The sequence below is a fragment of the Zootermopsis nevadensis genome, unplaced genomic scaffold (genome assembly GCF_977971745.1).
Source record: "Zootermopsis nevadensis isolate Lab colony 2312 unplaced genomic scaffold, Znev_1.0 Znev_ptg000008l, whole genome shotgun sequence".
Lineage (NCBI taxonomy): Eukaryota > Metazoa > Arthropoda > Insecta > Blattodea > Termopsidae > Zootermopsis > Zootermopsis nevadensis.
The window spans coordinates 8,933,761-8,960,573 of record NW_028259140.1 but is presented as its reverse complement, the minus strand read 5'-3'; the positions used below and the strand labels follow the sequence as shown (position 1 = coordinate 8,960,573).

At 36.6% G+C, this 26,813-nt stretch overlaps 2 protein-coding genes and 1 long non-coding RNA gene across 7 annotated transcripts; 2 read left to right on the top strand and 1 right to left on the bottom strand.

The window, feature by feature from the left end:
* Positions 1 to 703: 703 nt before the first annotated feature.
* On the bottom strand, positions 704 to 20,364 carry LOC110839361 (phenoloxidase-activating factor 2). Of its 5 annotated transcripts, none has more exons than XM_022083508.2 (6): positions 20,254 to 20,364; positions 7,085 to 7,446; positions 4,754 to 5,059; positions 3,792 to 4,063; positions 2,950 to 3,113; positions 704 to 990 (listed from the first exon to the last, which is right to left on the bottom strand). In XM_022083508.2, exons 2-6 carry the CDS (start codon positions 7,435 to 7,437, stop codon positions 793 to 795), a joined length of 1,293 nt encoding a protein of 430 aa, XP_021939200.1. In that variant the 5' UTR covers positions 7,438 to 7,446; positions 20,254 to 20,364; the 3' UTR covers positions 704 to 792. The 5 variants fall into 5 exon arrangements, with proteins under 5 accessions (XP_021939200.1, XP_021939196.1, XP_021939197.1 ...); XM_022083504.2 differs by lacking the exon at positions 20,254 to 20,364 and adding an exon at positions 18,096 to 18,217; XM_022083505.2 differs by lacking the exon at positions 20,254 to 20,364 and adding an exon at positions 18,096 to 18,216 and having other exon boundaries at positions 7,142 to 7,446.
* Positions 923 to 2,091, top strand: LOC110839366 (uncharacterized). The gene is made up of 2 exons (XR_015534138.1): positions 923 to 1,030; positions 1,600 to 2,091. It is a non-coding gene; the product is annotated as an uncharacterized LOC110839366 (long non-coding RNA).
* An 18-nt stretch (positions 20,365 to 20,382) lies between the features above and the next one.
* On the top strand, positions 20,383 to 25,788 carry LOC110839363 (uncharacterized). The gene is made up of 3 exons (XM_022083510.1): positions 20,383 to 20,481; positions 22,164 to 22,366; positions 23,670 to 25,788. Exons 2-3 carry the CDS (start codon positions 22,216 to 22,218, stop codon positions 24,113 to 24,115), a joined length of 597 nt encoding a protein of 198 aa, XP_021939202.1. The 5' UTR covers positions 20,383 to 20,481; positions 22,164 to 22,215; the 3' UTR covers positions 24,116 to 25,788.
* The last annotated feature ends 1,025 nt before the right edge of the window (positions 25,789 to 26,813 follow it).

Sequence of the window (26,813 nt, the reverse complement as noted above, 5' to 3'; positions counted from 1 at the left end):
TTATGTATTAAAGATACAGCTTAGAAAAATATGAACTTTCTCAGCATCACTGAAAACTATATCATGACTTTTTAGGCAAAATATCTCATCTACCCATCTAATTTCCTGTACTAGCTCAAAATTTACTCTAAATCTTACTTCTTCCTGTTTACAAATTTCAACACACTTTATTTGTGATGATCTGAGGTACGTGTAGGCTTTTCTGATGTTTCTAGAAAACAATTTATAATGAGCTATAATCAACCCATTCACTGCTGTTCTGAATCAAAATGTTTAATTCTGGACAAAAGTGAAGAAAACTGCAGCTTAAGTTTTTACAGAACATTACTCACCACTCACCTCAGGTCTGACATACACGGAGCTTGACATCCATGTGTCGCATGTCTTCGTAGGTTTGGTGTATACACTCGGGCTGCTTTACCTTTTACTTCTACCTCAAAAATAACACCGTAAATAAAACGGAACAAGAATGACGTGAAGGTGAAGACCACTGTGTTTATACGTCATTTTCAGATTCATAAGGTTTTTAATACAGTTATGAACTGAAACCTCTGCAGAACACAGCTGTTGTGTTTTTTATTTATTATTTTATAATACTGATATGTAATTTAAATCATGGATTTTGATAATAATAGTGGAATTTTATGTAATTTATAAGGAAACTTTTAAACTGGTTTTCAGTCCTTTCCAGAAATACTGTAAGAACTTGACAACCCATCTTGATGGCATTTACTCCATGAAGATTGTTTTATACTTACAATTAGTTATCACACATTTTCAAGTACACACAATTTAAGATTCAAAATTGCTTGGGTTAAGTCCCTGGTAAGCAATCTGTTCGTCTATCCAATCTCGGAACAAAGCCACATTGGCGTAGACTCCAGGCGTGTTGTTTTCTCCACAACCAATGCCCCAAGCAACAATTCCTACTTGTTGATAACGTGTAGGGTCATCTGCAGAAGGACACACCAGAGGACCACCTCCATCACCCTGAAGAATAAGTCCATTTTAAATTCAAGTTTCAATAATGGTAAGGATAAATACGAAACAACAACGAATTTAGAGCAAAATCACAACAGACATATTCATAGATACTGAAAGTTCTTTTTATGAAATATTTTATCAAGGGGCATGTTTGTACTCTCAACACAAAAGCTTTTTTGTCAAAGTGAATATTTAAATCTGACTTCTGCAGTTAGAGCTTAAATTAATGGCTTAAATTTGTGTATCTTGCCCAGTTATTAAGGAAGTAATTTGTGATTGGTGGATTAGTTGCTTAATAATGATAACAATAGTAAATATTTATTCATGGTTATCTTAATTATAAAAACAATAATTATCAGTAGTATTGCCCCTTTCCATTAAACACCAAAGGTCGGATTCTGTGCTCTTTACTGACCAGTGGTTGTTCTCTCTCTTTTCAAGAGACATCCTGAGTCTGCACCAAATAAGAAAAAATTGGACCTAAACTAACACTAATTGTCCCATTTTCTTTTTGGCGAACCATTTTAGATGCAGGCTGCGTGTGCCATAGCCTGCATATATTTTTCTCAATTTCTATGTTGTACTGTGTGATGAAGAATGGTCGCTTGATTTCAGAAAACGTACTCACTTGGCAGAGCTTTTTGCTATAAGCACACTAGAGCTTGATGAAGAAGCCAGCCCTTTGAAGCCAAGTGGTAACTACAGGTGCTATCTGCGTTAGCAATCAGTAACTCTGCTTTTTGTGTATAAGGGACACGTGTGGTTCTCTCAGTATAATGAATCATGTCCTTAAAGAGCATCTATTACTTTTAGTATATGCTAATAACCAATGCCCATCATGCTTGACTTGATGAGCACACCTTATGTGCAGTGTGTATAAAATTTGAATGAAGACTGGTAAAAAGAAATGCAAATAAAGCTGTGATAGGGTCTGGAAGGAGTCGGGAGTCGGGCAGTCGGTTTTGTGTTGGTGTGTTTGTCAGGAATCTCATTTCAGTTACCATGAAGATGTTTTCACACTTGATTTACTTTGTAAGGAATTTTGATATCTGTACTTTCAGTTCAGTTTGAAAAGATAATGCTGCAATAAACTGTATTACTGTTCAACATGAAGACAAGTTTCCCCCCCCCCCCCCCCCCCAAATAATGGTATCCACCTACAGGTCCACATGGCATTACAACCCAGAAGACCCATATCTGCATCTCTACTGTGAGAATCTCAAATCTCACAAAAAATCTTGTTTGTTTTACACTTGCCACAATGTTTGTATCAGAATGTTACTGCTCTGGCCTCTGAACTAAGCAATGTTAGGAATCAAACAATTAAAAATGATTCTCATTAAATTTCATATTGGGTGAGGGCGTACGATGAAGGTCGTTAGATGAATTTGGTGTGTACAAATTCATTATAATCTGAACTTTCACATGAAACTCAAATTGAACTTTATTCTATATTTGAAAAGAACTGGTATGTAACTTGGCATAGTTAATTTATTTATTCTTGGGTTATTTAATAATGCTATGAAAACTGGCAGCAAATTATAGGATGGTGAATAAATGATTAGAAAGTATGTGGAAATAAACGGTCATGGCATAGGTTGAGGTACTGTCCTGGAATTTCCCTGGAAACCACAAAAACCCAAGTCAGGATAGCTAGTCCCTGAGCTAATATTTGAACCTGCTACCTTCTAAATATGAAGCAAGAGTGCTAACCACTCACTTATAACATTCTGTAGTTCCAATAAAATTAATGCATTCATGTCTGTTGTCAATATAATGGAACTAACAGTTTGAACTACAAGAGAGATCCCAAACTCCATAACTAATCTTTCGAAGGTGATGTGCCCCCCATCACCTGTTCTCTCCCTCCCTGAATTAAATGGATGAAAAACAAAAACATTAAATGTAATGAGGAAGTCTTCAACCATCAGATATGCGTGTTAATTAGCACTAACGATGTATCACCTTGCATGTGTCTTTTCCTTCGCTCCCACCAGCACAGATGAAACTTTCGTGAAGCTTGAAGAAAGGACCTAATCTGGTTTGGCGCAGTGCTTCTATACATGCAGCCCGAGGAACCACTGGCAAGTCCACTTTCTTCAAAATTACCTGGTAGCGTCCTTCCTTACCTGAAGTCAGACATTTTGTTTCATATTTTAAAATGGAAAGAATTTGTGTGGAATTATCTAGCGATGATATCTGGGTGGGTGGAAAAATAAGTCTACATTTTATGAATGAAATTTGTATTTTTACAACTGATAAATCCTTTCAGACTGAAGAAAAATGCATGAGTAAATTCATTATGTATGTATCATATCTCGTTGACTGCTTCTTAATACCATACTGTAACAATTTACTTCTCATTCCATGTTATTTCTTAATTTCTGTCACTAGAATTTACGATACCAGTAGAGGATAAACACATTTTATATAACCATTAACTTCAAATAAAGGTTTTAAGTTAAATAAACTATAATATGGAAACTAGACCACAGACTGCAGGATGATTTGTATTAACATTTGTGTAGACTTCCATCGTGTAACTGCTTCACTAATCACAAATTAATCTTAAACTTAATTTGTAAACTAATGAACTGGAAGTATTGTAAATGAAATAAATTTGTCAATCTACAGTAGACTACTTCAAGAAAAGTGGAAATGTAATTACTAAAAATAGCTATGTACAAATTAATACTAACTTGGAATTGTGTTACGACTATTATTATTATTATAAGAGATTACATGTGTTGTGGACAACGTTTTATGATGATTACTGAAAGCAAATAAAATGTGGGCATTTAACTTACCATACGTATCCTTGCCCCATCCAGTTGCAAAGCACCGACTGTTGTCAGACACTGCTCCTTGCGGTGGAAGACACACGACATCAACATTCTCAGCATACTCTACAGGATTCTCCAAGAAAAGGAGACCAATGTCATTGTACAGGGCCCCTGCATAGTAGTCGGGATGTATTACAATGGTCTTCACATTCCTGTCTTGGTGAGGGTACAGCTCGTTCTTTGTCTGCGTGTCCCATTCTCCTGCACGAACTTTTAGTGAACGTGGGTTTTTCAGTCTGCACATAAAATAAAAAACTCATTTTAAATTATCATTATTATGGTTGATCAATTGTTGGAGCTTTAGATGGGCTAGTTATGCATCTTGGTTGAATGAAACAAATGCATACAGATTATACAGGAGCATCATATTGTTAAATAAATCTAAAATATTATTATCTGCCTACACAACAATTTAACTTTGTCTTGTTTTCAATTCACTTGCGATGACATGTTTTGAATCATAAACCCATCTTCAGGTCAACATTTTCACTTCCATATTACCACACTGTTGTTAAAACATGAATTCTGCTTGTCTAAAATTGATGTTAAATCATTTAAACTTTTTGTTGACACTAATTCACTTTTGTTGAATATAAGAGTGACACATAATTAAATTAAAATTAAAGAATAAAACAGATAAGAGTGGTTGCTGGCATCATAAATGAATTAAATACGAGAGAAAGTGAAACTGTTGTGATGATAGTAGTAACATTTTAAATGCATACAGAATTTATGTAGGGGAACAGAAAGTTATAAGGTCAACTGGCTGCGAGTAAACCACCTTACTGACGAAAAACTGCTGTATTTGTTATACTATCTTTGGCATTCAAAAAGCAGGAAAAACTAAAGATACTTAGTATCAAATGGGTACATACAAAGCGTGAGCTAGTGTATTATATATCTATCAGTGCTCTGGTTATACTCACGTGGCCAAACAGTGGGCCGCTGTCAATACAACCTGCGGATGTATCAGAGCACCTCCACACTGGTAGACATTCAATTTCTCTGGGTTGGTATCCAATGATTCTTCTCTCAGGATGGCCACCATCCATGGAAATTCTCCAAACTGGGCCTCACCATCATTTGCACCCAAGATGCGAAACCCTACACCTTCTGAATTACGGTGGCCACAACCAGACCTTATTTGTGGCGTTGGTGTGATAGGTTCGGTCACTGTTTGTGGTGTCTGACAACAGACATCCAGGTAGTTCTCACAGGGCCCATTCTTGATCCTGTAAGAGAATTACAGAATGCAATCTTTTGCTTGATTTCTTACATTCAAATGGGGAAAGTGATAATTATATAGAACAAATTAACAGATAAATTACTGAATAATGGAATCTCTACAGCATTAATCTTAAAACTAGAAAAGGTTTAGGGAATGAGAAACATACTTTAAGGCACAGTGGTATTTTTTCTTCCTACAGTCCAAAAACAGTTTTTACATTGGATCCATGAACCAAAAAACCCCTCATATGACTATTTTAGAAAAACAATAACCACTTTTCATCATCTATCACAATAATAATTATAAATTACAAATAACTATAGTATATTCCCAAATACAAATGCTTCTGAAATGTGTACAAATTACAATGGAGTTTTACATATTTTAAATTTGCTCCAGCGAGATCTTGTATCTGACACAATATTTACCTCAAAAACTTTGATTTTATGTGAGGTTTTGAGTTGTACAGATGGACCTGTTGTATTATTATTGGATGCTGCAATGTTTGTAGCCACATTATTACTACCAATGTGATAAGAATTCAGCAATTATTCAATAGAAATGTCAATATTACTCACTTGTGCTCTCCATTTCCAAAACAGCTTTATTCCCTAATAATCTGGAGATATCCATGTTGTACTTTTCAAGTTCCATAACAGATGTCTTTCACAAACTAAATTTATAAGCTTTTCATTGTGAACCATCTTAGATCTGGTTATAATATACAAAAATTTAAAACAAAAAATGACCATCATATTGGTAGACCTAGTAGTAGTAGTAGTAGTATTGCTACCACTGCTACTGCTACAACTACCATCATCGCTACTACTACCACCACCACCACCACCACTGTTACCATTTTTTAATTTGGGCAAATAAATGAAATTGCATTTTTTCCCACACATAGTGAAATGGATAAAAAGCAAGCACTTATATTCTACTCCACAGTATTATGTGTACCGACATGTGCAGCAAAATGACAACTAGGCTGTATATTAAGCCATTTTGACCACAGCCTAAGAGGAAGGAAAGAAACGAGAGTGGAAGAAATTATAAACTGAGGAGCTTCGTGTTGTTATTATTGTTATTACGGTCACCAAATCGATGACGATTATATGGTAAGGACGTGAAGTGGAACTGGAAAGATGAAAAATGGGAACAGCATTTTAGCAAGAAAGCCTGAAAGGAAGAAATCGCTTGGGAGAGTGAGGCGTAGTTGAGGACAATACCAATTTGTATCTTAAATAAACTGGAACATTAAAGAAGAAATTGCTTATTACCAAAATAAACGGGAACAAAATATGGACACAATAAAAAAATATATACAAGCCGATATGCTACTGTGGCCCTGGATAAGATGGAATGATGAGTAATCTGGTTCCTTGGAAAGGGCATTTCTGTGTGAATCATATCTAAGGCAGGGCATAAATGTAAATATGTATTTATTCTGTGACAAGCTGTCAGTCCAATTTATTTCTGCATTCAGATATATTCCAAATGTGTGATTTATTCAGGGGTGCTTTAAAGCCACTAGCTAGCAGGTGATGATTTGGGGAAACCTTGATGTTCAGTATGTAGTCTATTTAGAAGTGCCTTCCACTTGCTGACCGCAGCAAATCGGAATTTGAGAATATTTATTTGAATTCCTGATGGGTAAAATATTTCTCTTTTAGCCTCTGCATTCAGACTGGATCTGGGGCCCACCCAGCCTCCTATCCAGTGGGTACTGCGGATCCATTCCCAAGGACAGCGCACCTAGTACTGAGGTCAAGAGAAGTAGCAACATATCTCCACCACTCTCTATATTATCATGGTGTGGTGTTTAATATGTTCCAGGGATAAATTTGCCCTTTTTTACTTTATCCTTCTTTATCTCAGCAATCTTAAATACAGGTCAGAAGGAGGAGAATACAAGAAAGTTTAAATAATTTCACATCTGATACATCCTTGTAAGTAGTTAGAGTGTACTCATGCAAACTAGAACATGCAATGTCTGGCTGGCTCGCAGGCAGGACTGACCCAGACTCACCCTGGGATATTTGAAGTTGGGCAAGGACATTGCTGGTTAGAATGTAAAATGCCCAACCTGATGTCAATGAGTCCACGTCCATCTTCGATGATGGTGTCGTTGTGACAGAGGTAGTACGGAACACACTGGCAATCCAGTGGGTTGTTATTTTGTTCCTGGCCCTGGTTCTTTTCTGTCGGTTGCTGATTTTTCTCTTCTGTCGACTGCTGACTGGTGGAATCTTTTTCGGTGTCCGGTCTTTTGAACACTTCGCCGATGAGAGTTTCGAGGTCTGCTTGAGGTCTTGCTTTGGCAAGTTGTAATAGCAGCAGAGCAATTCCTGCTATGAACATAAATCTAACTGCTGACGCCATTTCAGTGCACTGAAAAAAATTGGTAAGATTGTTATATTCAGTATTATAAATTTTAGAAGTATGGCGTAGAAACAATGTCCTCCTTTACAAAATAACTTAAGAGATTCTATTTTAGAACTTTTGTTATATGAGAATCTTTAACATCACTTTGTACTAGATGCTGAAATGTTTTATAGTGATAAGTCTTCAATTGAAGTCATCTTTTGTAGAATATAAAACAAAAATATGGTTACTAGACATTCAATATTTACCTCTTGACTTGCTTATGATAATTAATGAATCAATGCAACTGTAAATGTGATGTGGTTTGAAAAGATATATGTATGAAGCATTTCTTTTGAGTTAAAATTATTAAAATGGCAGCAGCACAGACATTTTAGCCTGTCTGACAACTTCTGAGTAGTACAAATCTATACTACCAGAAATTGCACATAACTATGTTGAATAATTATTAACTTATTCTTTTTCCGGTTTAACAATGTTTGTACATTTTCCGGTACCCTATACGGGTCCCCAACTTTTCAGTTGGCTTGATCTATAGACACTCGGTAGGACTCCTTGGACGAGGGATCGTCCCGTTTCAAGGCCTCTACCTGTACACAGTACAACACATCACAGAAAAACATCCATGGCTTGAGTGGGATTCGAACCCACGGTCCCTGCGACCAAGCGGCACAAGACCCACGCCTCAGACCGCGCGGCCACTGCGGACCCCATAATTATTAACTTAAAACTATATATGAAACCAGAGAATGGGGTAGTAATTGTAAATTCTTAAATGAAATTTTTACCTCCATGTAATTTAGTCAGTTGCTGATTTCTATCATTTAAACTCTCACAGACTACAGAAAACTTATATGATTTTAGGTTCTGATTGTGGTGAAAATGCCAAAGTTTGCTTTTGGGTTGGAATTCCGTGTGTAAGACATTTTGGAGAAACATACTACAGAAATCTTCTGTTTTGGTCTATTTTTATACGTTCTTGACTCCGCTATAAACATGCACCAAAACTTTGCCTTGTCTGTCCGTCCATCGCACCTAAAATTACTTGAGAACCCCTGAATGAAATTTGTTACAGGAAAGTTTTCAAACATTTGCTGACACATTTAAATGTTGGTTAAAATTCAGCAGCAACAATGACCACATCAAATAAACGTATGAACAACTCACATGACCTTGGGTACGAAGAAATCTCGCGGTGGATCTCCTTAATGACATCTAGTCTGAAGGTACCTGAATACAGTCAACAATGACGTCACATTCGTAAAGGTCAAATATCCTGTCATGACAACAAACTGCATCCCGAAATTACTTGCCGAGAAAGCATTTACAAATTGAAAAATGCAGAGGCTTTTAACACAGCGGATGGGCCAGAATTATTACGCTATGTGTGAATATTCTACTTGCTTCGCTGTTATTGTTTATTATAATGTCTGTACCGAATTCGGTGAGTAAATATCATATTTACACATACATTTAACTTTTGACATTCGCAACCCGTCAAAAAGTCCTCGCGACCCAAAGTTTGGGAACCCCTGGTCTGCCCATTGTTGACGTCCTTGCCCTATCACATACGTTGGTCGAGGTAGACTAATTAATTATTGTAATTGCGTGACCTGTTAATTAAACAATACAGTTTCTTGCAATCATTCACTAGACACAAAACTAGTTTTTAATCATTAGGTGGTGTATAATATGTGTTTATAACGATGTAAATTTGCATATTTATGTAATTTCACCAAATTGCGACGTACTTAAGAATATTAATATAATCTTCTTGGGCCGGCAGCCGCGTCACTCTGCAGAGTTTAACCAAGTGAAGCCGCTGCTGGCCTGAGAAAATTTTATTAACCACATCCGCCGTGAAACCTTCACATCATACTTGAAAATAGTTTATGTTACGGCAGTGATGAAACTTGGTTGTATAAATAAAATTTGAATAAATAAAACTATGCTATAGATTAAAATGGCTAACGTGTTAAGTAATCTATGACAGTTTTCATTTTAATTAGACTGTGTGCATATTAGTTATTACTTGTTAAATATTTTAATTAGGTTTACATATCTTTTTGTACCATGAGGATGTCACTCTTCGAACAACCAGTCTGCCCCCTAGCTAACCTACGTGGCCAAACAGTGTAAAGTCTGAAAGTTCAGTTGAGATCGCTGTAGGCTTATACAAACAGAGAACGGCCAGGTAAAGTTTTCTGCTTTCACTGACTTCATAGAGCAGAGTTGAACTTGAAGGTTGATTACCGTAGCTAGATTTTAGGTCTTCCTTGGGCCTGTTATATTTATCAAATATTTCAATTTCATTTTCTCTGTGTACCTCAGGAAATACATTTACCTTGTAACAGATAACTCATTCTCCAAATAAGATATTCTGCTGTTGCTAGTTCAGGGACATCCGGTTATCCACAACTGTTTATTCTAAATATTGTAATGTTCACACAGTATCCTGAGTTGCCGCTTAAATATGTGCTATTATCTTGTTACAAGTCAAGTCAAGACTACTATTTTAGGCTCGGCTTTTATCGAACATTTGCATCAACGTAACATAGTTCTTGAAAATTATAAAGCTTAATAAAAACTAAAATGTCTGTGTTGGTCTTCTGAATTGTAACGCCATGTGAACGTTTAGGTGCGTAACATAATCCTCAATTTTCAGAGCTGAGCCTTAAGATGAAGGCGGTATGTTCCTTCGAAACACTGGTGTCTACCTACAAGTCATAACTGTAACAAGCTTAAGCTTCTATAATTTGCATATAAATATCAAAACAACTTTTCCATTTGACACAGAACGAGGAAAACAGATAAATTTGCGTCATGCAAAGCTTCACAAATTCTACTCTATAAACAGCATTGTTAATGCAAATGAATGAAATGGGTGTACCTGCTGGGGCATGCAACACGTTTGATGGAAACAAAAAACACGTACCGATATATACAGGTTGTCCCAAAAATATGCATACACAAAATACGGATGAGTAACCTTGTGTGTGTTAAACTTTTTAGGACACACGGTAGGAAAACCTCGTAGCAAAAGATCACTTATTGGACCAATACGTGGTTATAAGGATAATATTAAAATGCATGTTGAAGAAATATATTACAAAGCTGTAAATAGGATAGAACAAACTCTGGGCATGGTAGAGTCTCTTGCTTTCGTTGACAGGGTGATGAATCTAAGGTACCATAGGTTATTTCAAAGTCAGGCTAATAACTATAAAATGATGAAGAAAGACTTAGAAGGAGTCAGTCGTACATGGTGGGTTTTTCATATCCTCATGCCATCTCAGATTCTATTCACAATAGACGTCATTATCTGCCAGAAACCAAATGTGAGGATTTCCTTTGGTCACAGAATTTCCTCACAGGATGGAAATGTTATCTTTGATGTCGCAATTTAGCAAGGAATATGGATAACCACAATGGGGCGCGGTACTTTAATGTGAGAGATCAGGTTTCATAACCATACAAAACAAAAAGTAAAATTATACTTTCATTTTGCGTATTAGTCTTACGTTTAGTAGACTGGAAGATAAAATATTCTGTACTTCATTCTCCGAATTTAATCTGTTCTTAATTTATTCGCGAATGCAATATTGTTACCCATCATTCCCAAATATTTAATTTTGTCGCAATTTGAATACCATCTGTACTTTCTGAAGCGGGGTAAAAACTGAACTCCTTCATTCTGTTACCGGCGACGCGTGAAGTCAAGGCCGGAGCCAAAGTTACACTAATTTAAAAATATAATGAGAGGAAAGGGAACAATGGAACTAGATCAAAATAAACCAAATGCCGGGGGAAAAAAATGGAAGGATGAACATCATGCTGCTACAGATAATCTGACCTTTACATATCTGAATTGTCAAACATATCAGCATGGAGGCCGTGTAGACTTTAAAGTATAAGCAACGCTAGATAGTAATGTCGGAATTTGAAATTTCTAAATAACTCTCCGACTAATCAATGAAACAGACACCTTCTAGAGAGGCTACCAGTTACTTAGTATCGTCTTTATGGACCCGAAAGCATGTTCAGAACAGTCGTTCCTATTCTGAACCACATGGATCCAGTCCACACCCTCCCATACTACGGTAAAACCTCTCTAACTTGGACACTTGCGGTTCCACGATAATGTGTCCAACTTACAGAGGTGTCCAAGATAGAGGGAAAATCATCCTTTCAAATTGTGGTGTAATGACAATGTGGTAATTGTAGAGTATTATGGAGCCCTTCCCAAAAAGGAAATTATTGATAAGAAAAATCAAAAAGTTAAATTATTTTTTTACAAATTTTGTTTTGAGTAAATTAAACTTGCATGGATAAGCTGAAAGGGAAGGACACCAATACTTTACGTTTACCGACAATGTAATCTATTTACTTACATAATCTAACCACTGTAGGCTTGCTTGAATTAAGAATTAATGACAATAATAATAATGTTTTGAAACCCACTCTCATGGTTGCACATTACATCCCAGACTCAATGAAATTTTAAATGTTCAGAATGTATTTTTTTAAGCTCAACATAAGATGTCACTTATTTGTTATAAAAAAACCCGTTACAAGACACTGCTTTTTTGCTTTTATCTTGGAATTTGCCATCCTCTTACTAATCTTTGCCGTAATTAATTGGAATAAAGTTTCAACCATTCCTTGTTGGTTATGAGCGAAAGCATACCGTTCCAATTTATGTTAACACTGTTTAATTCAGTTGCAAGCATTGTACTGACAAAGTTAAAACTCCAGTGAGGGATTTAACAAAGGAATAACTATACACTTCCACTGCATTCCGATGATGTGTTCAATGTCTCACACCCTCAACCATAAGCTAATTCTCAGGTAGAAGGCATTCATCAGTCAGAAATTCAAAAGAACAAAATACTAACTGTAAACGTTCCCCATAAAGGCATTGAAGCTAAGTGCATGCTTGCACCTGTCCAACTTAAAACAAAAGGGGTGACCAAGTTCCAGGATAAAGGGCTGTCCAAGATATAGGTGTTGTGGACATGTAAAATTATGGGATATTCGCCGGTTCCAATTAAAAGTGTCCAATATAGAGGGGTGTCCAGGATATAGGGGTGTCCAACTAGAGGGGTTTTACTGTATTTAAAATCAATTTTAATATCATCATAGGCCTTCCGAATGGTCTGTTCCCCTCAACAGATAAACATCGTTTAAAATATGAAGTCTTCGTAAACACGCTGATAAAATCAAAACAAGTTTCGTGATCTACGTTGAATGTGCTTGAATCATGTTATTTTGTGAAGTAATAAAAGCAAACGCTTTGTAAACCAAGTTATCTTGAGTAACGGGTTAACATGGAAACAATAGAATGTCAACCCTTCTCAGAACTGCATGACCGTCTTATAATAGCAACGGAAAGCAAACTCATCCGTCTGTTATGAATCATGCTATTCCATATGCCTCTTTCTGTCCAACGCTAATTGGGATGTCCCTTGGTACTTGCTTCCCGTTAACTACTTAAGTGTGCTAACATACAACAGGAAGGTGAATTCCGTTATGTTATTTCAAGGCGATGAAGAATTCGTATTATAACTTGATGAAATGTTCATTATAGGCGAAACATATAAAAAAACAGTGCAAAAATCAATTCACTTATCACCAAGTAAAAGCTTATTTTTTTGTAAACAGAAAATGATTGGATTCTTTCAGGCTTGGGTAAATTTTTATCATAAATTTTACCACGAAATATTGACAATTATGTGCATTTTATAACAAGCTGATTTACATAGTTGGACAGACGATTATTACCCCTTAATATAGCTTTAATCCGTAACTGGGTGTTTCTCTACAACAGATGAGACAATTAAAGTGAAGACAGGGTACGGGAGCGGATCGTTAAAGCTAACGGGATACAAAATTATCGATACTGTTCTCATGTCGCCCCTCAGGTGGTCTATACGAACATCTTACAGGCTCGTTGTTTGAAGAAAACTTACCACTACTTTGTATTTGTAAACTAATTCGAATTTTATGACAAACACTAACTACACGTCAGATATTGAAACTGGCATACAAAGTTTAACTCTTTGGATCCGAGGCTCTGGAGGCCCCCCCCCCCCCCCCTTTCCAGCCTACTACCACGTTGGCACCAAAGACCCTTTCCCTGGGGGTAAAGCGGCCGGGGTGTGAAGTTGATCACTCACCTCCATCTAGTGCCGAGGTCTGAAAAAAAGTCTTTAACTTCCCCTACATCTTCATAGCGTGGCGCTTATTAAGTTCCGGGAACAACTTTACATTTACCTTTACAGGAAATATATTTTAGAGAAAATACTTGGTACTTGTTGGTTATCGGGACACAAAACGGGAGAGTCGAATATCTGGACCTGCATATCCAAATAAAATATAATAACTTTCAAGTATATGTAATTTATCCACACACATTAACCTAACCTAACCTATTTTTAAAGATATGTGTCCCGATAACCCACACGTACCAAATACTTTTTTGCTTTAATTAATAACTTACAACTCAGTGCGAAATAATTTAAAAGAAAGAGTATAAAGTTTAGAGGTTCTTAGTCGGCAGCGTCATTGCTATTTCAGCCTTGTTAAAGAAATATCTGGCGACAGTACAGCCCACAAATGCTTCTGCTAGAACGCAATATCAACGTCTTTAAGAAAACAGTAATACAGACGCGTTACTTTAAGTACCTGAAGCAAGTCACAGACTGTAGTTTTGATTTTGACCAAGTGAAGAAAGAACCCTTTACGGCAAACCTGCTTCAGCATTCAACAACTCTGAAACATGTCCACAGGGCATTTACGTGTTTTTATTCTCAGAACAGATTTTCGTAATCGAGACTCAATGTGTTCTGTTTGAAGCAGTCACTCTAGTTTTAAACACGTTATTATTTAGATCGACTTCGTTATTCAAAGTACAAACGCGACACAACTTCGATGATTTGCAGAAGTGACATGTTGGTGTATTTTGCCTTAGTGTAACACTACCCAACGATATTTTAATAATTATTGTGACACCAGAATTGAAACTTTCTGAAGTACAAGATGATTTGCTTTCAGAACGTACACACAAGAGTACTCACCGAATACAACGCTCTCGCTTCTGGCACTGCGTACGTACTGGACGCTCTCGCCAATAAAATGATTGCTCACAGATACCAGTTTGAAGGAGAAACACCTAATGACGTCATGTACCACTCCGGCTCCACATAGCGAACAACTCATTATATATATATATATATATATATATATATATATATATATATATATATATCGGTGAGTGGTGGCTGGAGGGTGAAGGGAGTGTACATTGACCTTCCAGTTACAGTTGACTGAAGATATACTTCCGACTATCATATATCCTTCCATGTATTTAAATAGCCAATTTTACTGATTTATAACACTCACTGCACTTTACAGCAGCTTTGTATAACCCATCCCTCCACGATTTAAATTATCTTGTACCGTTGACTGGGAATAACCTAACAATTTCGCACACGCAGTTCAAACAGCCCGACGACAATGTAATTCATGTCACAGAAAATTATCGTTCCGAGTCCTTCCAGGTTTATTGCTGCTGGAAAAGTCAACGGAAGCCCAGGTATTTCCTCTGCGCATTTTTTGGCCAATTTTCTTACTTAGTAAGGAAAGACGGGCTTGTGGTATTACATAACTCAATTCTATTGACTCCTGAACCAAATTAAAGATTTTCAGGAACATTAATGCAAACTTTAACTTCCGACCAACACGACGGCCTTGCGAAATTGTGACGTGTGACAGACGCAGGAATTGATGGATGACTACTGTATCATTGTATGCGCATCACAGTTCTTGCTAGCCTTAGGATATAGGCTGAAGCATTCCAAGGTGAGTGTCATAAGGTCTTCCTAGAACTTTTTAGAGTAAGATCGAGATAAATTGACAATGTTTTGGGGGATGTAATGCCATGTTCACTGCCAAAGTTTCGGAGAAACATAGTGTCTCCATCTTTCGCCCTACAGCCCTTCAACAGCACAATCCAGAAGATTAACATCTTCGTTGTCGTGAGAATCTTTGTTTTTATCAAAATGTTAGGACTCTTTGTGGAAGGCCTATTTTTACTAAAATTCAGATGTCAACCAGAAAACACGTTCTCAAATAACAGATGTTGAAATTGACACTCTGACAAGTTTCACTTTGCAATTTGCGGGGGAATCTTCAAGTCACAACTGAGGTGTAAACATGGTCTACATTTCTATGTCCCCTAACTTTGTTGACGAAGAAACAAATCCATGCCGGGAATCCAATCCATTAGCAAGAGGACACTAACGAATCACGGAATGTTCTCAGTCAGGCAAATGATGATGCACTGCTTTCAAATGGGACCTGCAGGAAGAACCAGTAGAGAAATGTGGTACATGAACTGTTACAGCCAATATACTGTTAAAATATTCAGCAACTGGACTACATCCTATTTCAAGGAACTAGAAATTGATATTGTTCCTTCGATTCATGGAAATTGTCGCAACAATGACTGATTTGGGACAAGGTTCGTTCATGGATAGCATGATTACGATATGCTCCATTCTTGTCTCAATTATTCTCATCGGAAGCAATTCATATTATGTTGACACTGACTTATATTTTTTTTCAGTTTCTAGCAATAACTTGTAACTTCTTTTATCAGCAGTAGGCTATGGAATCAACATAAGGCCTATAACCTTTAGGCCTAAAGTAACAAGTACTGTACAATCAATTAAATATTTTAAATACAAGAAGAGAAACGATATTTTACTCACGACCCCAATAAGTCATACGAGCAAAGCATCTCTTTCCACAGATAGTATTATTTTATTGTACTGTACATTCTAGCCCAAGGATTCTCAACACCCGGGCCGCATTCATTTTTTGTAATACTGTAACACTCTGTGTGCTGAAAAATAGTTACCTGTTACATGTTTGCACATGTCTTCTTAATGTCAGCATGTAGCAGAAACTACCGCTGTAAGTAACTATTTAGCTGAATGAAGATCGTCAAATCAAGAACTAGAACGAATATTGGGGGGATTCACGGATCGCAGTAACATAAATGAAATCTCATATTAAAAGGTAGCTGAAGCAAGAGTAATGGTGTCCTCAAGTCTGGAAAAGGCAGAGAACGCCTGATCCAACCGAACCAAAGAGTACGAATTGACCAATAGCACTTCAATACATTCCGTTCACTGTCGGGTCCCTACAAACCTAGCCCTCTCCACTCAATTGGCTCATTCATCGCCCTGATGACGGAGGCAGTATGACCTCTCAAACGTTGGTAAACATCAACATACCCAGAAGACAGAAATCTTCACTTAAATACAAGATGAATTCAAACTAAAACGTTGAAACGACGTCACGGCTTCGCAAAAACTTTGATTCTCTCTTGTCATGCAGAAATTATGTAAGACGTTTCCATGAGTTTAAGTGTGTTATAACGAATATGGACTAAGCAGGTGGTCTACGGTCTGTGAAAGTGAAAAACAAAACATGTTTTTCCTTCGGATTTTGTGGAATAAAGATTGAAATCATACCAATAACGTTTACAAATACACACAAGTGAAATCACTAGAATACAAATCGTAAGCCACTGTACTGCATTTGTCTACATTCTTCTCATTTCATAATTCATGCATCAGTCAGCCTCACATTCGACTGCCTACAACCGGCTCTATCCAACCTATGTAAATAGTTGGAAAAGCGTCGTTAAATAAACTAACAAGTAACAAAAAACGCACTTTTAAATGACGTGGGAATCCAACTGGTACTTCAGACTCGAATGGCCAAATGTTTTCTAAAGAAATGTTGCAGATATCCTTGGTAGATTCCTGTTACCAGTCGTGCACATGTAAATAAAGAATTCTGGGAAAATCTCAGTTTGTTAAAAGAACACAGATTGAACAAGGTCACAGCAAGTGTGGAACAAGTTGTGCTCTCGGCCTTCGATATACAACATTCACATTCATTAGCTTACCTCTGTCGTGGAAGGTTACGTTCTGCCGTTTCTTCTCAAGTAAACAACGCGGACATCACAGCTCTCATTCGGACATCTTGAAACACAGATTATGTCCTGAAACTCGTCCTTCGTACTCGCAAAGAACGTCACACATTTAGAAGTTGCCTGCAATGAGGCTGACCGCGTCTAGGGTTGTGCTTGTTAAAGCAAAGACTGGCAAGATGTATCGATATATGGATGTACGTGTATCGATATTTTGATACTGTATTTGAGGAGGCCATGGACCGAATACGGACCGGAGAGCCATAGAAACAGAAGAGTATCGCCTGTATAATTTGATATTTTCTGTGTCGATAAGTAGCCAAAAATTAACAAGGGCCTTGCGCGAACCCCTCCGAGTTCCCCTGCAGCAACTCGTGGATGTGTCTGTCCTATAGAACCTTCACGAACGACGCAATCATGGCGGTATAACCATTACATCTCGCGTGATGGAGTAGAATGCTTCTGTAGAAGAATATAGTCGTTCACTCGGTCAAGTAGTCCCTGCCTTTTATGGAGTCCAAAAGATGATTATATCCATACAAACCCACCATTAAACTCTTTCCTGAGCCACACAAATCCAAGTGAGGCAGTTCACATATTTGTAACAATTTAAAAAAAATTAATATTAGCAGCTGAAACGCTAGTCACTCACCATCTTCAGTGCTGCCCACTCTAGGTACCTGTAACTACTGATGTATGTGGCAACCTTTGGCTGCACCATTTAACAGCGATGCTGGTAAGCAAAGACAACTTTCAAGGTTGGTTGTGGTTACGATATTGTAGCTGGATGTTCAGTGAATCTACTACTGTGTGCTTCACAAATATAATTCCTATAATATCTTCTTAGAAACACTAGAATATGCGGAGTCCCATCTCAAATTACACAAAAGAGGGAAGTTATTTTGCATGTTCTTTTAATTCTGGACATCCACTTGACCTTTCTCATCCTCCACTTAGAAAACCATTACACCACATAAAATAATATCCTTCTTGAAAGTAAAGTTGTCCGTGTGTTTATTTACCATGCCATGAGGATACAGGTGTGGAGATAAAGCTCACACTTTATTAACATTACCACTAGACCGAGGACTGAAGTCAGTCTGGAAGTAGTGATAAAGAGACAAATTTATTCCACTGTCAGGGGCAGAATAGTTGTCATTCAGCCTGTAGTCAGGCAGTTTATTGAAAGGTATCCAATGTCACTATTTATCTCAAAGTACGTAATTTTAACAGATATAAAATACTTTCTTTAAAAGTAAACAGTTCCTTGAGTATCATTACGTTATGCTAATTTTGTAAAAAATATCAGCGGCACACATTAATTCATTGGTTAAGGTTGTTGCACCACAGAATCTGGTAGAAGTTTACTGAAGTTTCAGAGGTGCTCCTACTTCCACCTTCGTATGATAATCTGATCATCTGACGATGGAGCCAGCAAGCACCTCTAAAACGTCAGTAAACTTCTACCAGATTACGTAGAACAACAACCCAGATGATAGTTAAACATCTTCATAAAAACTCCCATGAGAACCTCACATCTCACAACTGGATAGAAGGCTATTGATTTGAACAATACGTGTGTATGATGATAAGTTTAATATTTGATAAACAGTTACAAAATCATGTTATTTCATATGGGTTGCAGGTATGAGTTACATCTGTGTATGAACAAATTCATTTACCTTATATCTCTTCCATTGTTTCGCATAACACTGTAACGACTTACCACGGTAGACCAGTTTTACGACACAAAAATAAATATAATACAGCGCAGAAGTCCGAACAGAAGCAGGTAACTTAAAGGGGATAGATCAAAAGGCTCCTACCAAACAAATAACATACTTTACACTGTGAACTCTTCATAACTTGTGAATGCTATATTTCATTAACAATAATCATAATCAAAACAGATGGGAGATGGCAGAATGTGCATTCGTTATAATACGTAACACGCGTATTATTAAACTTTAATAATCTAGCCCAGTGTTTCCTCAAGGATAATTTTTTTCGGACCACTTAAAGATTTCCCGAGGATCTTGGAGGGTAAACCTTGCTGTTTGACAACTGTAAAGCGCTGTGATGTAGTTGCTAAAGATAAGGATAAAAAGTTGATTTCGTCCACACGTGTCTTGACACTTTTTTATTGTTCATTAAAGTTCTTTCTTAAGTTCCTTGTAATCCATGTTCTGACGTTGTACACACCGGACAAATCCCCGATTAAATGAAAGAGACGAGAAACAGAAAGAGAAAAGAAGTGGAGGGAGAAGACAGCGGAGGATTAAAAACGAAAACAGAAGAGTGGGAGGAATAAGATATAAAAAAGAAAAACAAGACGTAAAAGACGAATGTAGGGATAAATATTGATATTAATAGTCACTAAATGTGAATAGTTTTAATAAAACTATTATTCTGATGTAATTATATTGTAATGAACGTAATTTAGTTGCACAAAATTGCAAATGCTTTTACCAGTAATATTGGTGCAGTGGAAAATACCCTGTCCAACACAGTAAGTAAAATTAAATTATCACATACATTTTTGCCTCAACCGATTTCAGATAAGCATCTTATAACAATCACTAACCCAGGGCATTACGCCCAAGCTGGCAACAACGAAATATAAGAAGCTCATCCAGAAGTACGTATCTGACTATGCAAGGTCGAATGCACTGGGCACATTGTGGCGTAATAAATAATTCACTAGATTTTCATAAATTGAACGCTTTAAATATCCACATTATTGTTTTCCGTTTAACGTATCAATCCAGAACATTAAGAAAACAAGTTTTACAGGCGATAAACAACGTTACCTTTTAACATTTCAGTCTACGATTCATTGTTGTTGAAGTACCATCACAGTGAATCTGAGAGCGAATGTTTTGCTGATTCTCTTACGGTCTTCCACGCACAGCCACTGCCAGTTAATGCGCAGACTGACCAGCTCGGATGAACCCATTGTTTTACCGCATACGACATTGCTTATAATCACCAGTATACAGACAGCGTCTCCTGCAAGAACGTAAGCTGGTGACTGACTGGTAAGCCATCTCAACTAGCGTATAAAATAAAATGGGACAACACGTGCATGGGTTTATTATTCATCGCTGTGAAAATATCAACAAAACAGTTGACACTTTCTTCGCGTAGATTTTAGCACGAGACTATGAGATCCTTGACAATGGGCTTGTGGAGGTTGTATCTTAAAACGGAAGCATTTATAAAAACAATGTTTACAATTATCAGAGCAGGGCTTTTGATTATGTTTATATATGACTGTTCACCATGCCCAAGGCAAGCATTTTGTTTGGCTAAAGCAAGGAAAATGTGACTTGTAGTCATTTATTTGTGGTTTATTTAGCGAAGTTTTAATTAGCTGGGACTTATAGCGTCGAATGATACCATGTTTAATGAATTTGATACGATATGGGAGGAAGCAGTCATTTCTTAATTTAAGATACAGACCCTGGAGGAACTGAGAAAAAGAAAACACAAAAACGTGAGCCAGGATAACCGATCTCTCCGAACCAAGACTTGAACCCGGCACCTCTCGATTTCGAATCAGGAGTTTTAACCCGTTTTCAAGGAATGAGACAGGAATAATTAAAAGGCATGTCAACCCGTATGTACTTGTTTGTTCTGACCTGCCTGTTTTTGGTTCTCACTCACATACAGTGGATTCAAAAACTCCGCTGTATCGCCTTCAGATTGTTTTTATTGATCCATACAGTGTTTGAATAACAAAGTTGGCCATCATGCTTTTCGTTTTTAAGATCTGCAACCCTGCAACTTCATGCTGAAAAGGCGTTCCATGTGATGACAGATAACGAGCGTGTGAAAGTTTGATGGTCAACGTCACGTGTTATAAAGTAGCTAGGCGAACCTTTTAGCTAACTCATGTGAAGTTAGAAGTAAAATGGGATTTGTATGATACGTTGTTCTGTAACACCAAGCCACGCCTTATTAACCCCTGCACTAGATGGAAACGAGTGGCATGTTTCAGGCTCTGGCCGTTTTTCCACAAAATAAAAGAACCCAAGTACCCCTTGGATAGTAGGCAGGAGGATAGGTCTGGACGATTCTGCGCTGCCGGGATTCGAACACGTTCGTCCAGCCCATAGTCATGGTGACTAAGCGTACTTGTACCTGCACCAAATATTATTTAGTGTTAATGTAGATCACCAAAATAAAATAATTTAAAGTCCTCCTTCACGTCCGGTCTAGTTTGCTCTTAAAAACTGATGGAGTGTCCTACAAAGACACCCATTAAAGGTTCGTTTATTTATGATAAACACCAGGGCCTACTAAATTGTTTTAAGATGTGGGGATTGTCAGAAGACAGGTCAGATCTGAATCAACTCGTTGTACGTATTTGGTACACATAAACCAAACTTTCGTGAATGCAGGAAGTTCGTATACTGCGTAGTAACTGAAATATGATCACACATGACACAACATTCGGAAGCTGTTCTGTTAGATAACCGCCTCAACCATAACAGAATTTGACACAAAATTATAAGAAATCGAAGTACGAGTATGTGCATACAAATTTAAACTGATTGCAACATATGAATGCAAACTACAGTTAACAAATGCACGTCAGTAGGGACGTAAATTTGTTTTGCTCGTTTTAGTGTGTCCTGCGAGGTTTAGATACGTCTTCTTTGTCACGTGATGACTTCTGGGTTTTGATTGGGTATTCACGATGTCTGTTGTTTTATAGGAAGATAGGTCTACTTCTAAATCATAAACGCAGTAGGAGGCAGGTGTACGAAATGACTGAAACGATGGAGGACCATGCTGTAAATGGAGATCGCGTATTTCCGCTTCTTTATCCGCTCAACAAAAGCCTGGCAGAAGAAATCGAGAGATTATTTTCCAAATGGTCATTTTCTCCCGAGTCACCTTACTATGGAACAGCAAAAGGTAAGCACATTCAGGATAATAAAATAACGTTTTGAATTTCACTTGAAACTCTTGTCATATTTCAAAGCAATCTACCGAAGGTTAGTGATGCCAAAGAAATCTCTCTCCATGTAAGATAAGCCGTGTCATTATCAAGAGCAGGAAAGCAGATCCCTCACAGTAATGAATATAGACATCCCTCCCCCATCAAAAACAGAAAGCAGACGTAACTTGATGTCGATTGAGCGGAGTGAGAGTGAGTGTGGGGTATAATTGATAATATCTGTAATGGTTTACATGTGAATGTGAAATAAGTGTTTACGCCAAGATGCGTATGAATAATTACTTTAAACGCATCTGTACTGCTGATATAAACATCGGTGGATATTTTGAGAGTTAACACTACAAAAAAATTGGTGTGTACCAATTATTTAACCACACAGAAAGTTTAATGATTGAGTTGAAATACATATGTGTACTGTCTATTGGACTCGAACATGAGGTTCTTATGACGGTTTTATCGCATTTTTGGGGTTGTAAGCCTAACGTCGTGTGGCTTGTCGGAAGATACTGTCGATTCAGGGGAACATGTCTCCATCTTCACGCCCCCCTCCCCATCATTTTTCTAAACGTAACCTTAAGTAAACTGATAAGACGTAGCCTAGTCCAACTTAACCTAACCGGCGTTTGAAAGGAGAATTATAAAAAGTATGAATTCGGCCAACCTTACCTTATTGAATTTTAACTTTCTTGTTTCATGCAAATAAATTAATCTTCCAGGCCCTCCATTTTCATTCCGCAAGTGCTCTGATACTGCTCGTAAACATTAACATTCAAAGAACATTGGAATCTCGGACCTGCCGCCATGTTGTGGGATTATGCACCATCTGATTTTCAAAACGGAAGTGCATTCTTAATGTTGCGAATAATATGTACACTACGTTCCATCAGCACAACTGGACTTTTGATCCAGGTCTCTGGTTCGATCTGTGAAAATGTTAATATCCCCCACCCAAATAGAACAGTATCCTCAGAATTCTTAGTTACACTGATTTAACTGACCTTGACATGTCTTTAGTTTCCAATAATGCGGAGAATCTACAAACAGGATAAAATACAAGCAGGTTTGCCAGTAATGGGAAACATTTACCAAGTTCATATGAGTCAGCTGGCATAGTGCCTATTTTTGATCCAGAATGGTATCAATTAATTAAAATAATGAGATTTAGTTGTAACTGCTGTTCCTGTAAATCATTAACAGACCTTCTGATCATCTTTATGCTGACATGTTTAATAATTTCTTAAATATGTTATATTTTTCCAGATGATGTGATGACAGAATTCCGTTTAAATGGACAAGATTCAGAATACTGCCCTGAATTTATCCCAGATAACAAATCTTTATATGTGTCAAACTTCCTGGATTCCAACAGGATGATCAATTTTGCTACTGCCTGTACATCTGCTCCTACCACACGTTCCAAAAAGCGGACAAAGAGGCAAATCCAAGAATGTGTATTTTGTAAAAATAATGGCGAACAAGAAATGTATTACAAACAGCACATATTAAAAGATCCAGAGGGACGGGTGGTCTGCCCCATCCTGCGAGCCTACACTTGTCCTATATGTAATGCTAAAGGAGATAATGCACATACTATTAAGTATTGTCCAAAGAACAGTAATTCTGACTCTGTAACCACAATGACCACTTTGAAAACCCATCGCACTTCAACAGGCCACAGGCGAAACAAGAGCATTTCTTCTGCTTAAGCAGCACAGAGATTCACATATCTCATGCTTAGATGTAAAATTATAAATCTCAAAGAATATTTTTCACGTTCTTCAAATTATTCTTTGATTTTTTTTTCTGTATTGTTTTACACCTGGATTTCTGTCTTTTACTGGTGAACATATATTTCAAGTGAGGATATTTATTTTAGAAGTATGAGTATAAGGGTTATGTTGATTATATATTAAATGCAAATATTTGTAATTTATAATATGCTGACCAAGTGTCTGTTACTCTTTTACAAGATCATTGATCATTCATTACTTTACTTTATTCTGCCCATTATATTCAAACTGAAGTCGTTTGGCATCTATATTGCAGAATTCACGGCACATGATGTGTCATAAATTTATTATTTATAAGTTTTGACAAGATAATCATTTATGACATCTGCATTATTGGTCATTCATGATACCATCATTATTTAAATTTGAAATGTTTTAAGTATGGCATAAAATTCAGGAGAAAATGTACTGCCACTGTTCTATTTACAATATGAATTAAAGGGAATCTAACTGAATATTGGTCAACTCTTTCAAAGCTCACTGGTCACTCAGTAATTAGTTTATTGGATGTAGGCCTATATGAACATGAGAGAAAAGGTCTGCCTTGTATTTTCATTTCCTGCAAGAAATTAGTTTGGATACTGGCTATATTTTCTATTCATAAAACAAAATTAACTTTTTTACTGTACTCAAAATAAAAGCAGCCACATATTGTTCTTACTCGTAGGTACTCGAATGATTGGAAGACTATTTTCTTAGAAATCAAATTGGCAGTTTCTCATAAAAATATACTGAGTAACTAATAGGCACATTTAATGGTTTTCCGCAAGTAGTTATTTTATTTAAAATGGTGATATCCAAGAGTACAAAATAAATTTGTATTGTGATTGTTTTAAAGCAACAATTCCATCCAATTGTGATATCAAACAATGTCACCATACTAATTATGATTACTGAGCAATTTCTGTGCCAAGTATAAGGTTAGATTTATTTTGTTGTGCTTAATTATATGTTGACCTAGCATGAAACATATGTATCTTGAAGTTTCTTCTTTGTGTTGCTGGTAGAAATTCACAGTTAATAGGAAATTTGTAAGATTTTTAAATGTTACAATATTTTTAGACAAACAATGATTCTTTCGGTCTGAGAATATGATTTTAATGACAATTTTTGCTTTTCCTATTCTAGTTATTTGAAATCTTTGCTAAACATCACTGAAATGTGTAATGTAATGATTCATTGAGTATGTATGAAAACTGTTTCTCAAACATTGAGCTGCACATCACCCTAAGTTATACTTTAAGTATTAATTATTTACACTTTACAGTGAAATATTTTACTGTACTCCAAGTTGTTTAATAGAAAGACTTGATTAGAAGACTGATGATAATTTTGTGATATACAGTACAGAGTGGCACATCCGAGTGGAGGGTTATGGGACCAACACTGTGAAGAGTTGTTTTTGCCAACACCACATGGATTTTAAGACTTTATTTATAAGTACAAGCTCGCTCTTCTACCTCACTTTGGGTGTGCTACTCTTAATAATTGTAACGTACAGTAATTTTGTGTTTGTCGTAGATTGTTTTGATACTCAGTTAATTTATGATGTATGAACAGTTTGTTAATAAAATTGAGTTCACTTCTAAGTCCGAGTTGCATAATATTGCTTTCAACCTCCTCTGTGCCAACAGTATTTCTTCCAAACAATTTGAACATTAAGTTGTCTCTGTGTCTAAGCACCATACCAGGAGGTGTGAAAATATAGCCCTCAAAATCTCATTTGACTTGTCAGCTCCTCATTCTGGCAACCTTTATCCATTTGTTACTAACAACAGTATGAACATACCTGCACATTTGTAGTTCTCAATCGTTACACCTATTTCCTATTCAAGACTCTGGGACCAACTGCTCTTAATCTGAAAAACTAGGAAGGAAGTTTACACGTCAAATTAACTATGATATTGCTTTTGGATTTCAGGTTCAGATAGCATGGCTAGATGATGGTGCCATTAATAAATGTAAAACAAAGAAAGTAAATAATCCACAAAATCAAATTTTGATAATACACAATCCATTTTTCCCCAGCTTTAAAATTAGCCTGGCAGTTTTCATAAATTTGTTGTTTTATAAAAGTTCTATGGAGAGACCAGGAAGAAATTAGTGAAGTTTCTATTTAATACATGCCATGAAAGTTACAAAATTCATGTTAATTCACTGGCTTTGTAACTTCATTAAACAATCGCCTTTTACTCGATAACCCTGACGTTACATCTGAGAGCCAGATTACTGTGAAATCAAACATGGTTCTAACAACTGTCAAACACAATATGAATTTATTTCTTGTGCACAACCATCAACAAATTATGACCCCATTTGTATTTACAAGTCACAATAAATGAAACCCACACTGGAATTTTGGAATGTGGATATTGATAAAATTATATGTCCTGGATTATATGAAACACAATAGTATGTTCTTCAATTACATAATTTTGTTTCTGGAAGTAGTTGCAACAAACTTTTATAAGTCAGACTTCTTTATAATTATAAATTAAATCAGGTTTACGGTAACTCTAAAACATATGGGTATGTACTCCTGGCTTTTTTCTTTACCTTGAATCACTTATTAGATTTTCAGTTATTCAAAAAATGGTTACATAATTCAATATGT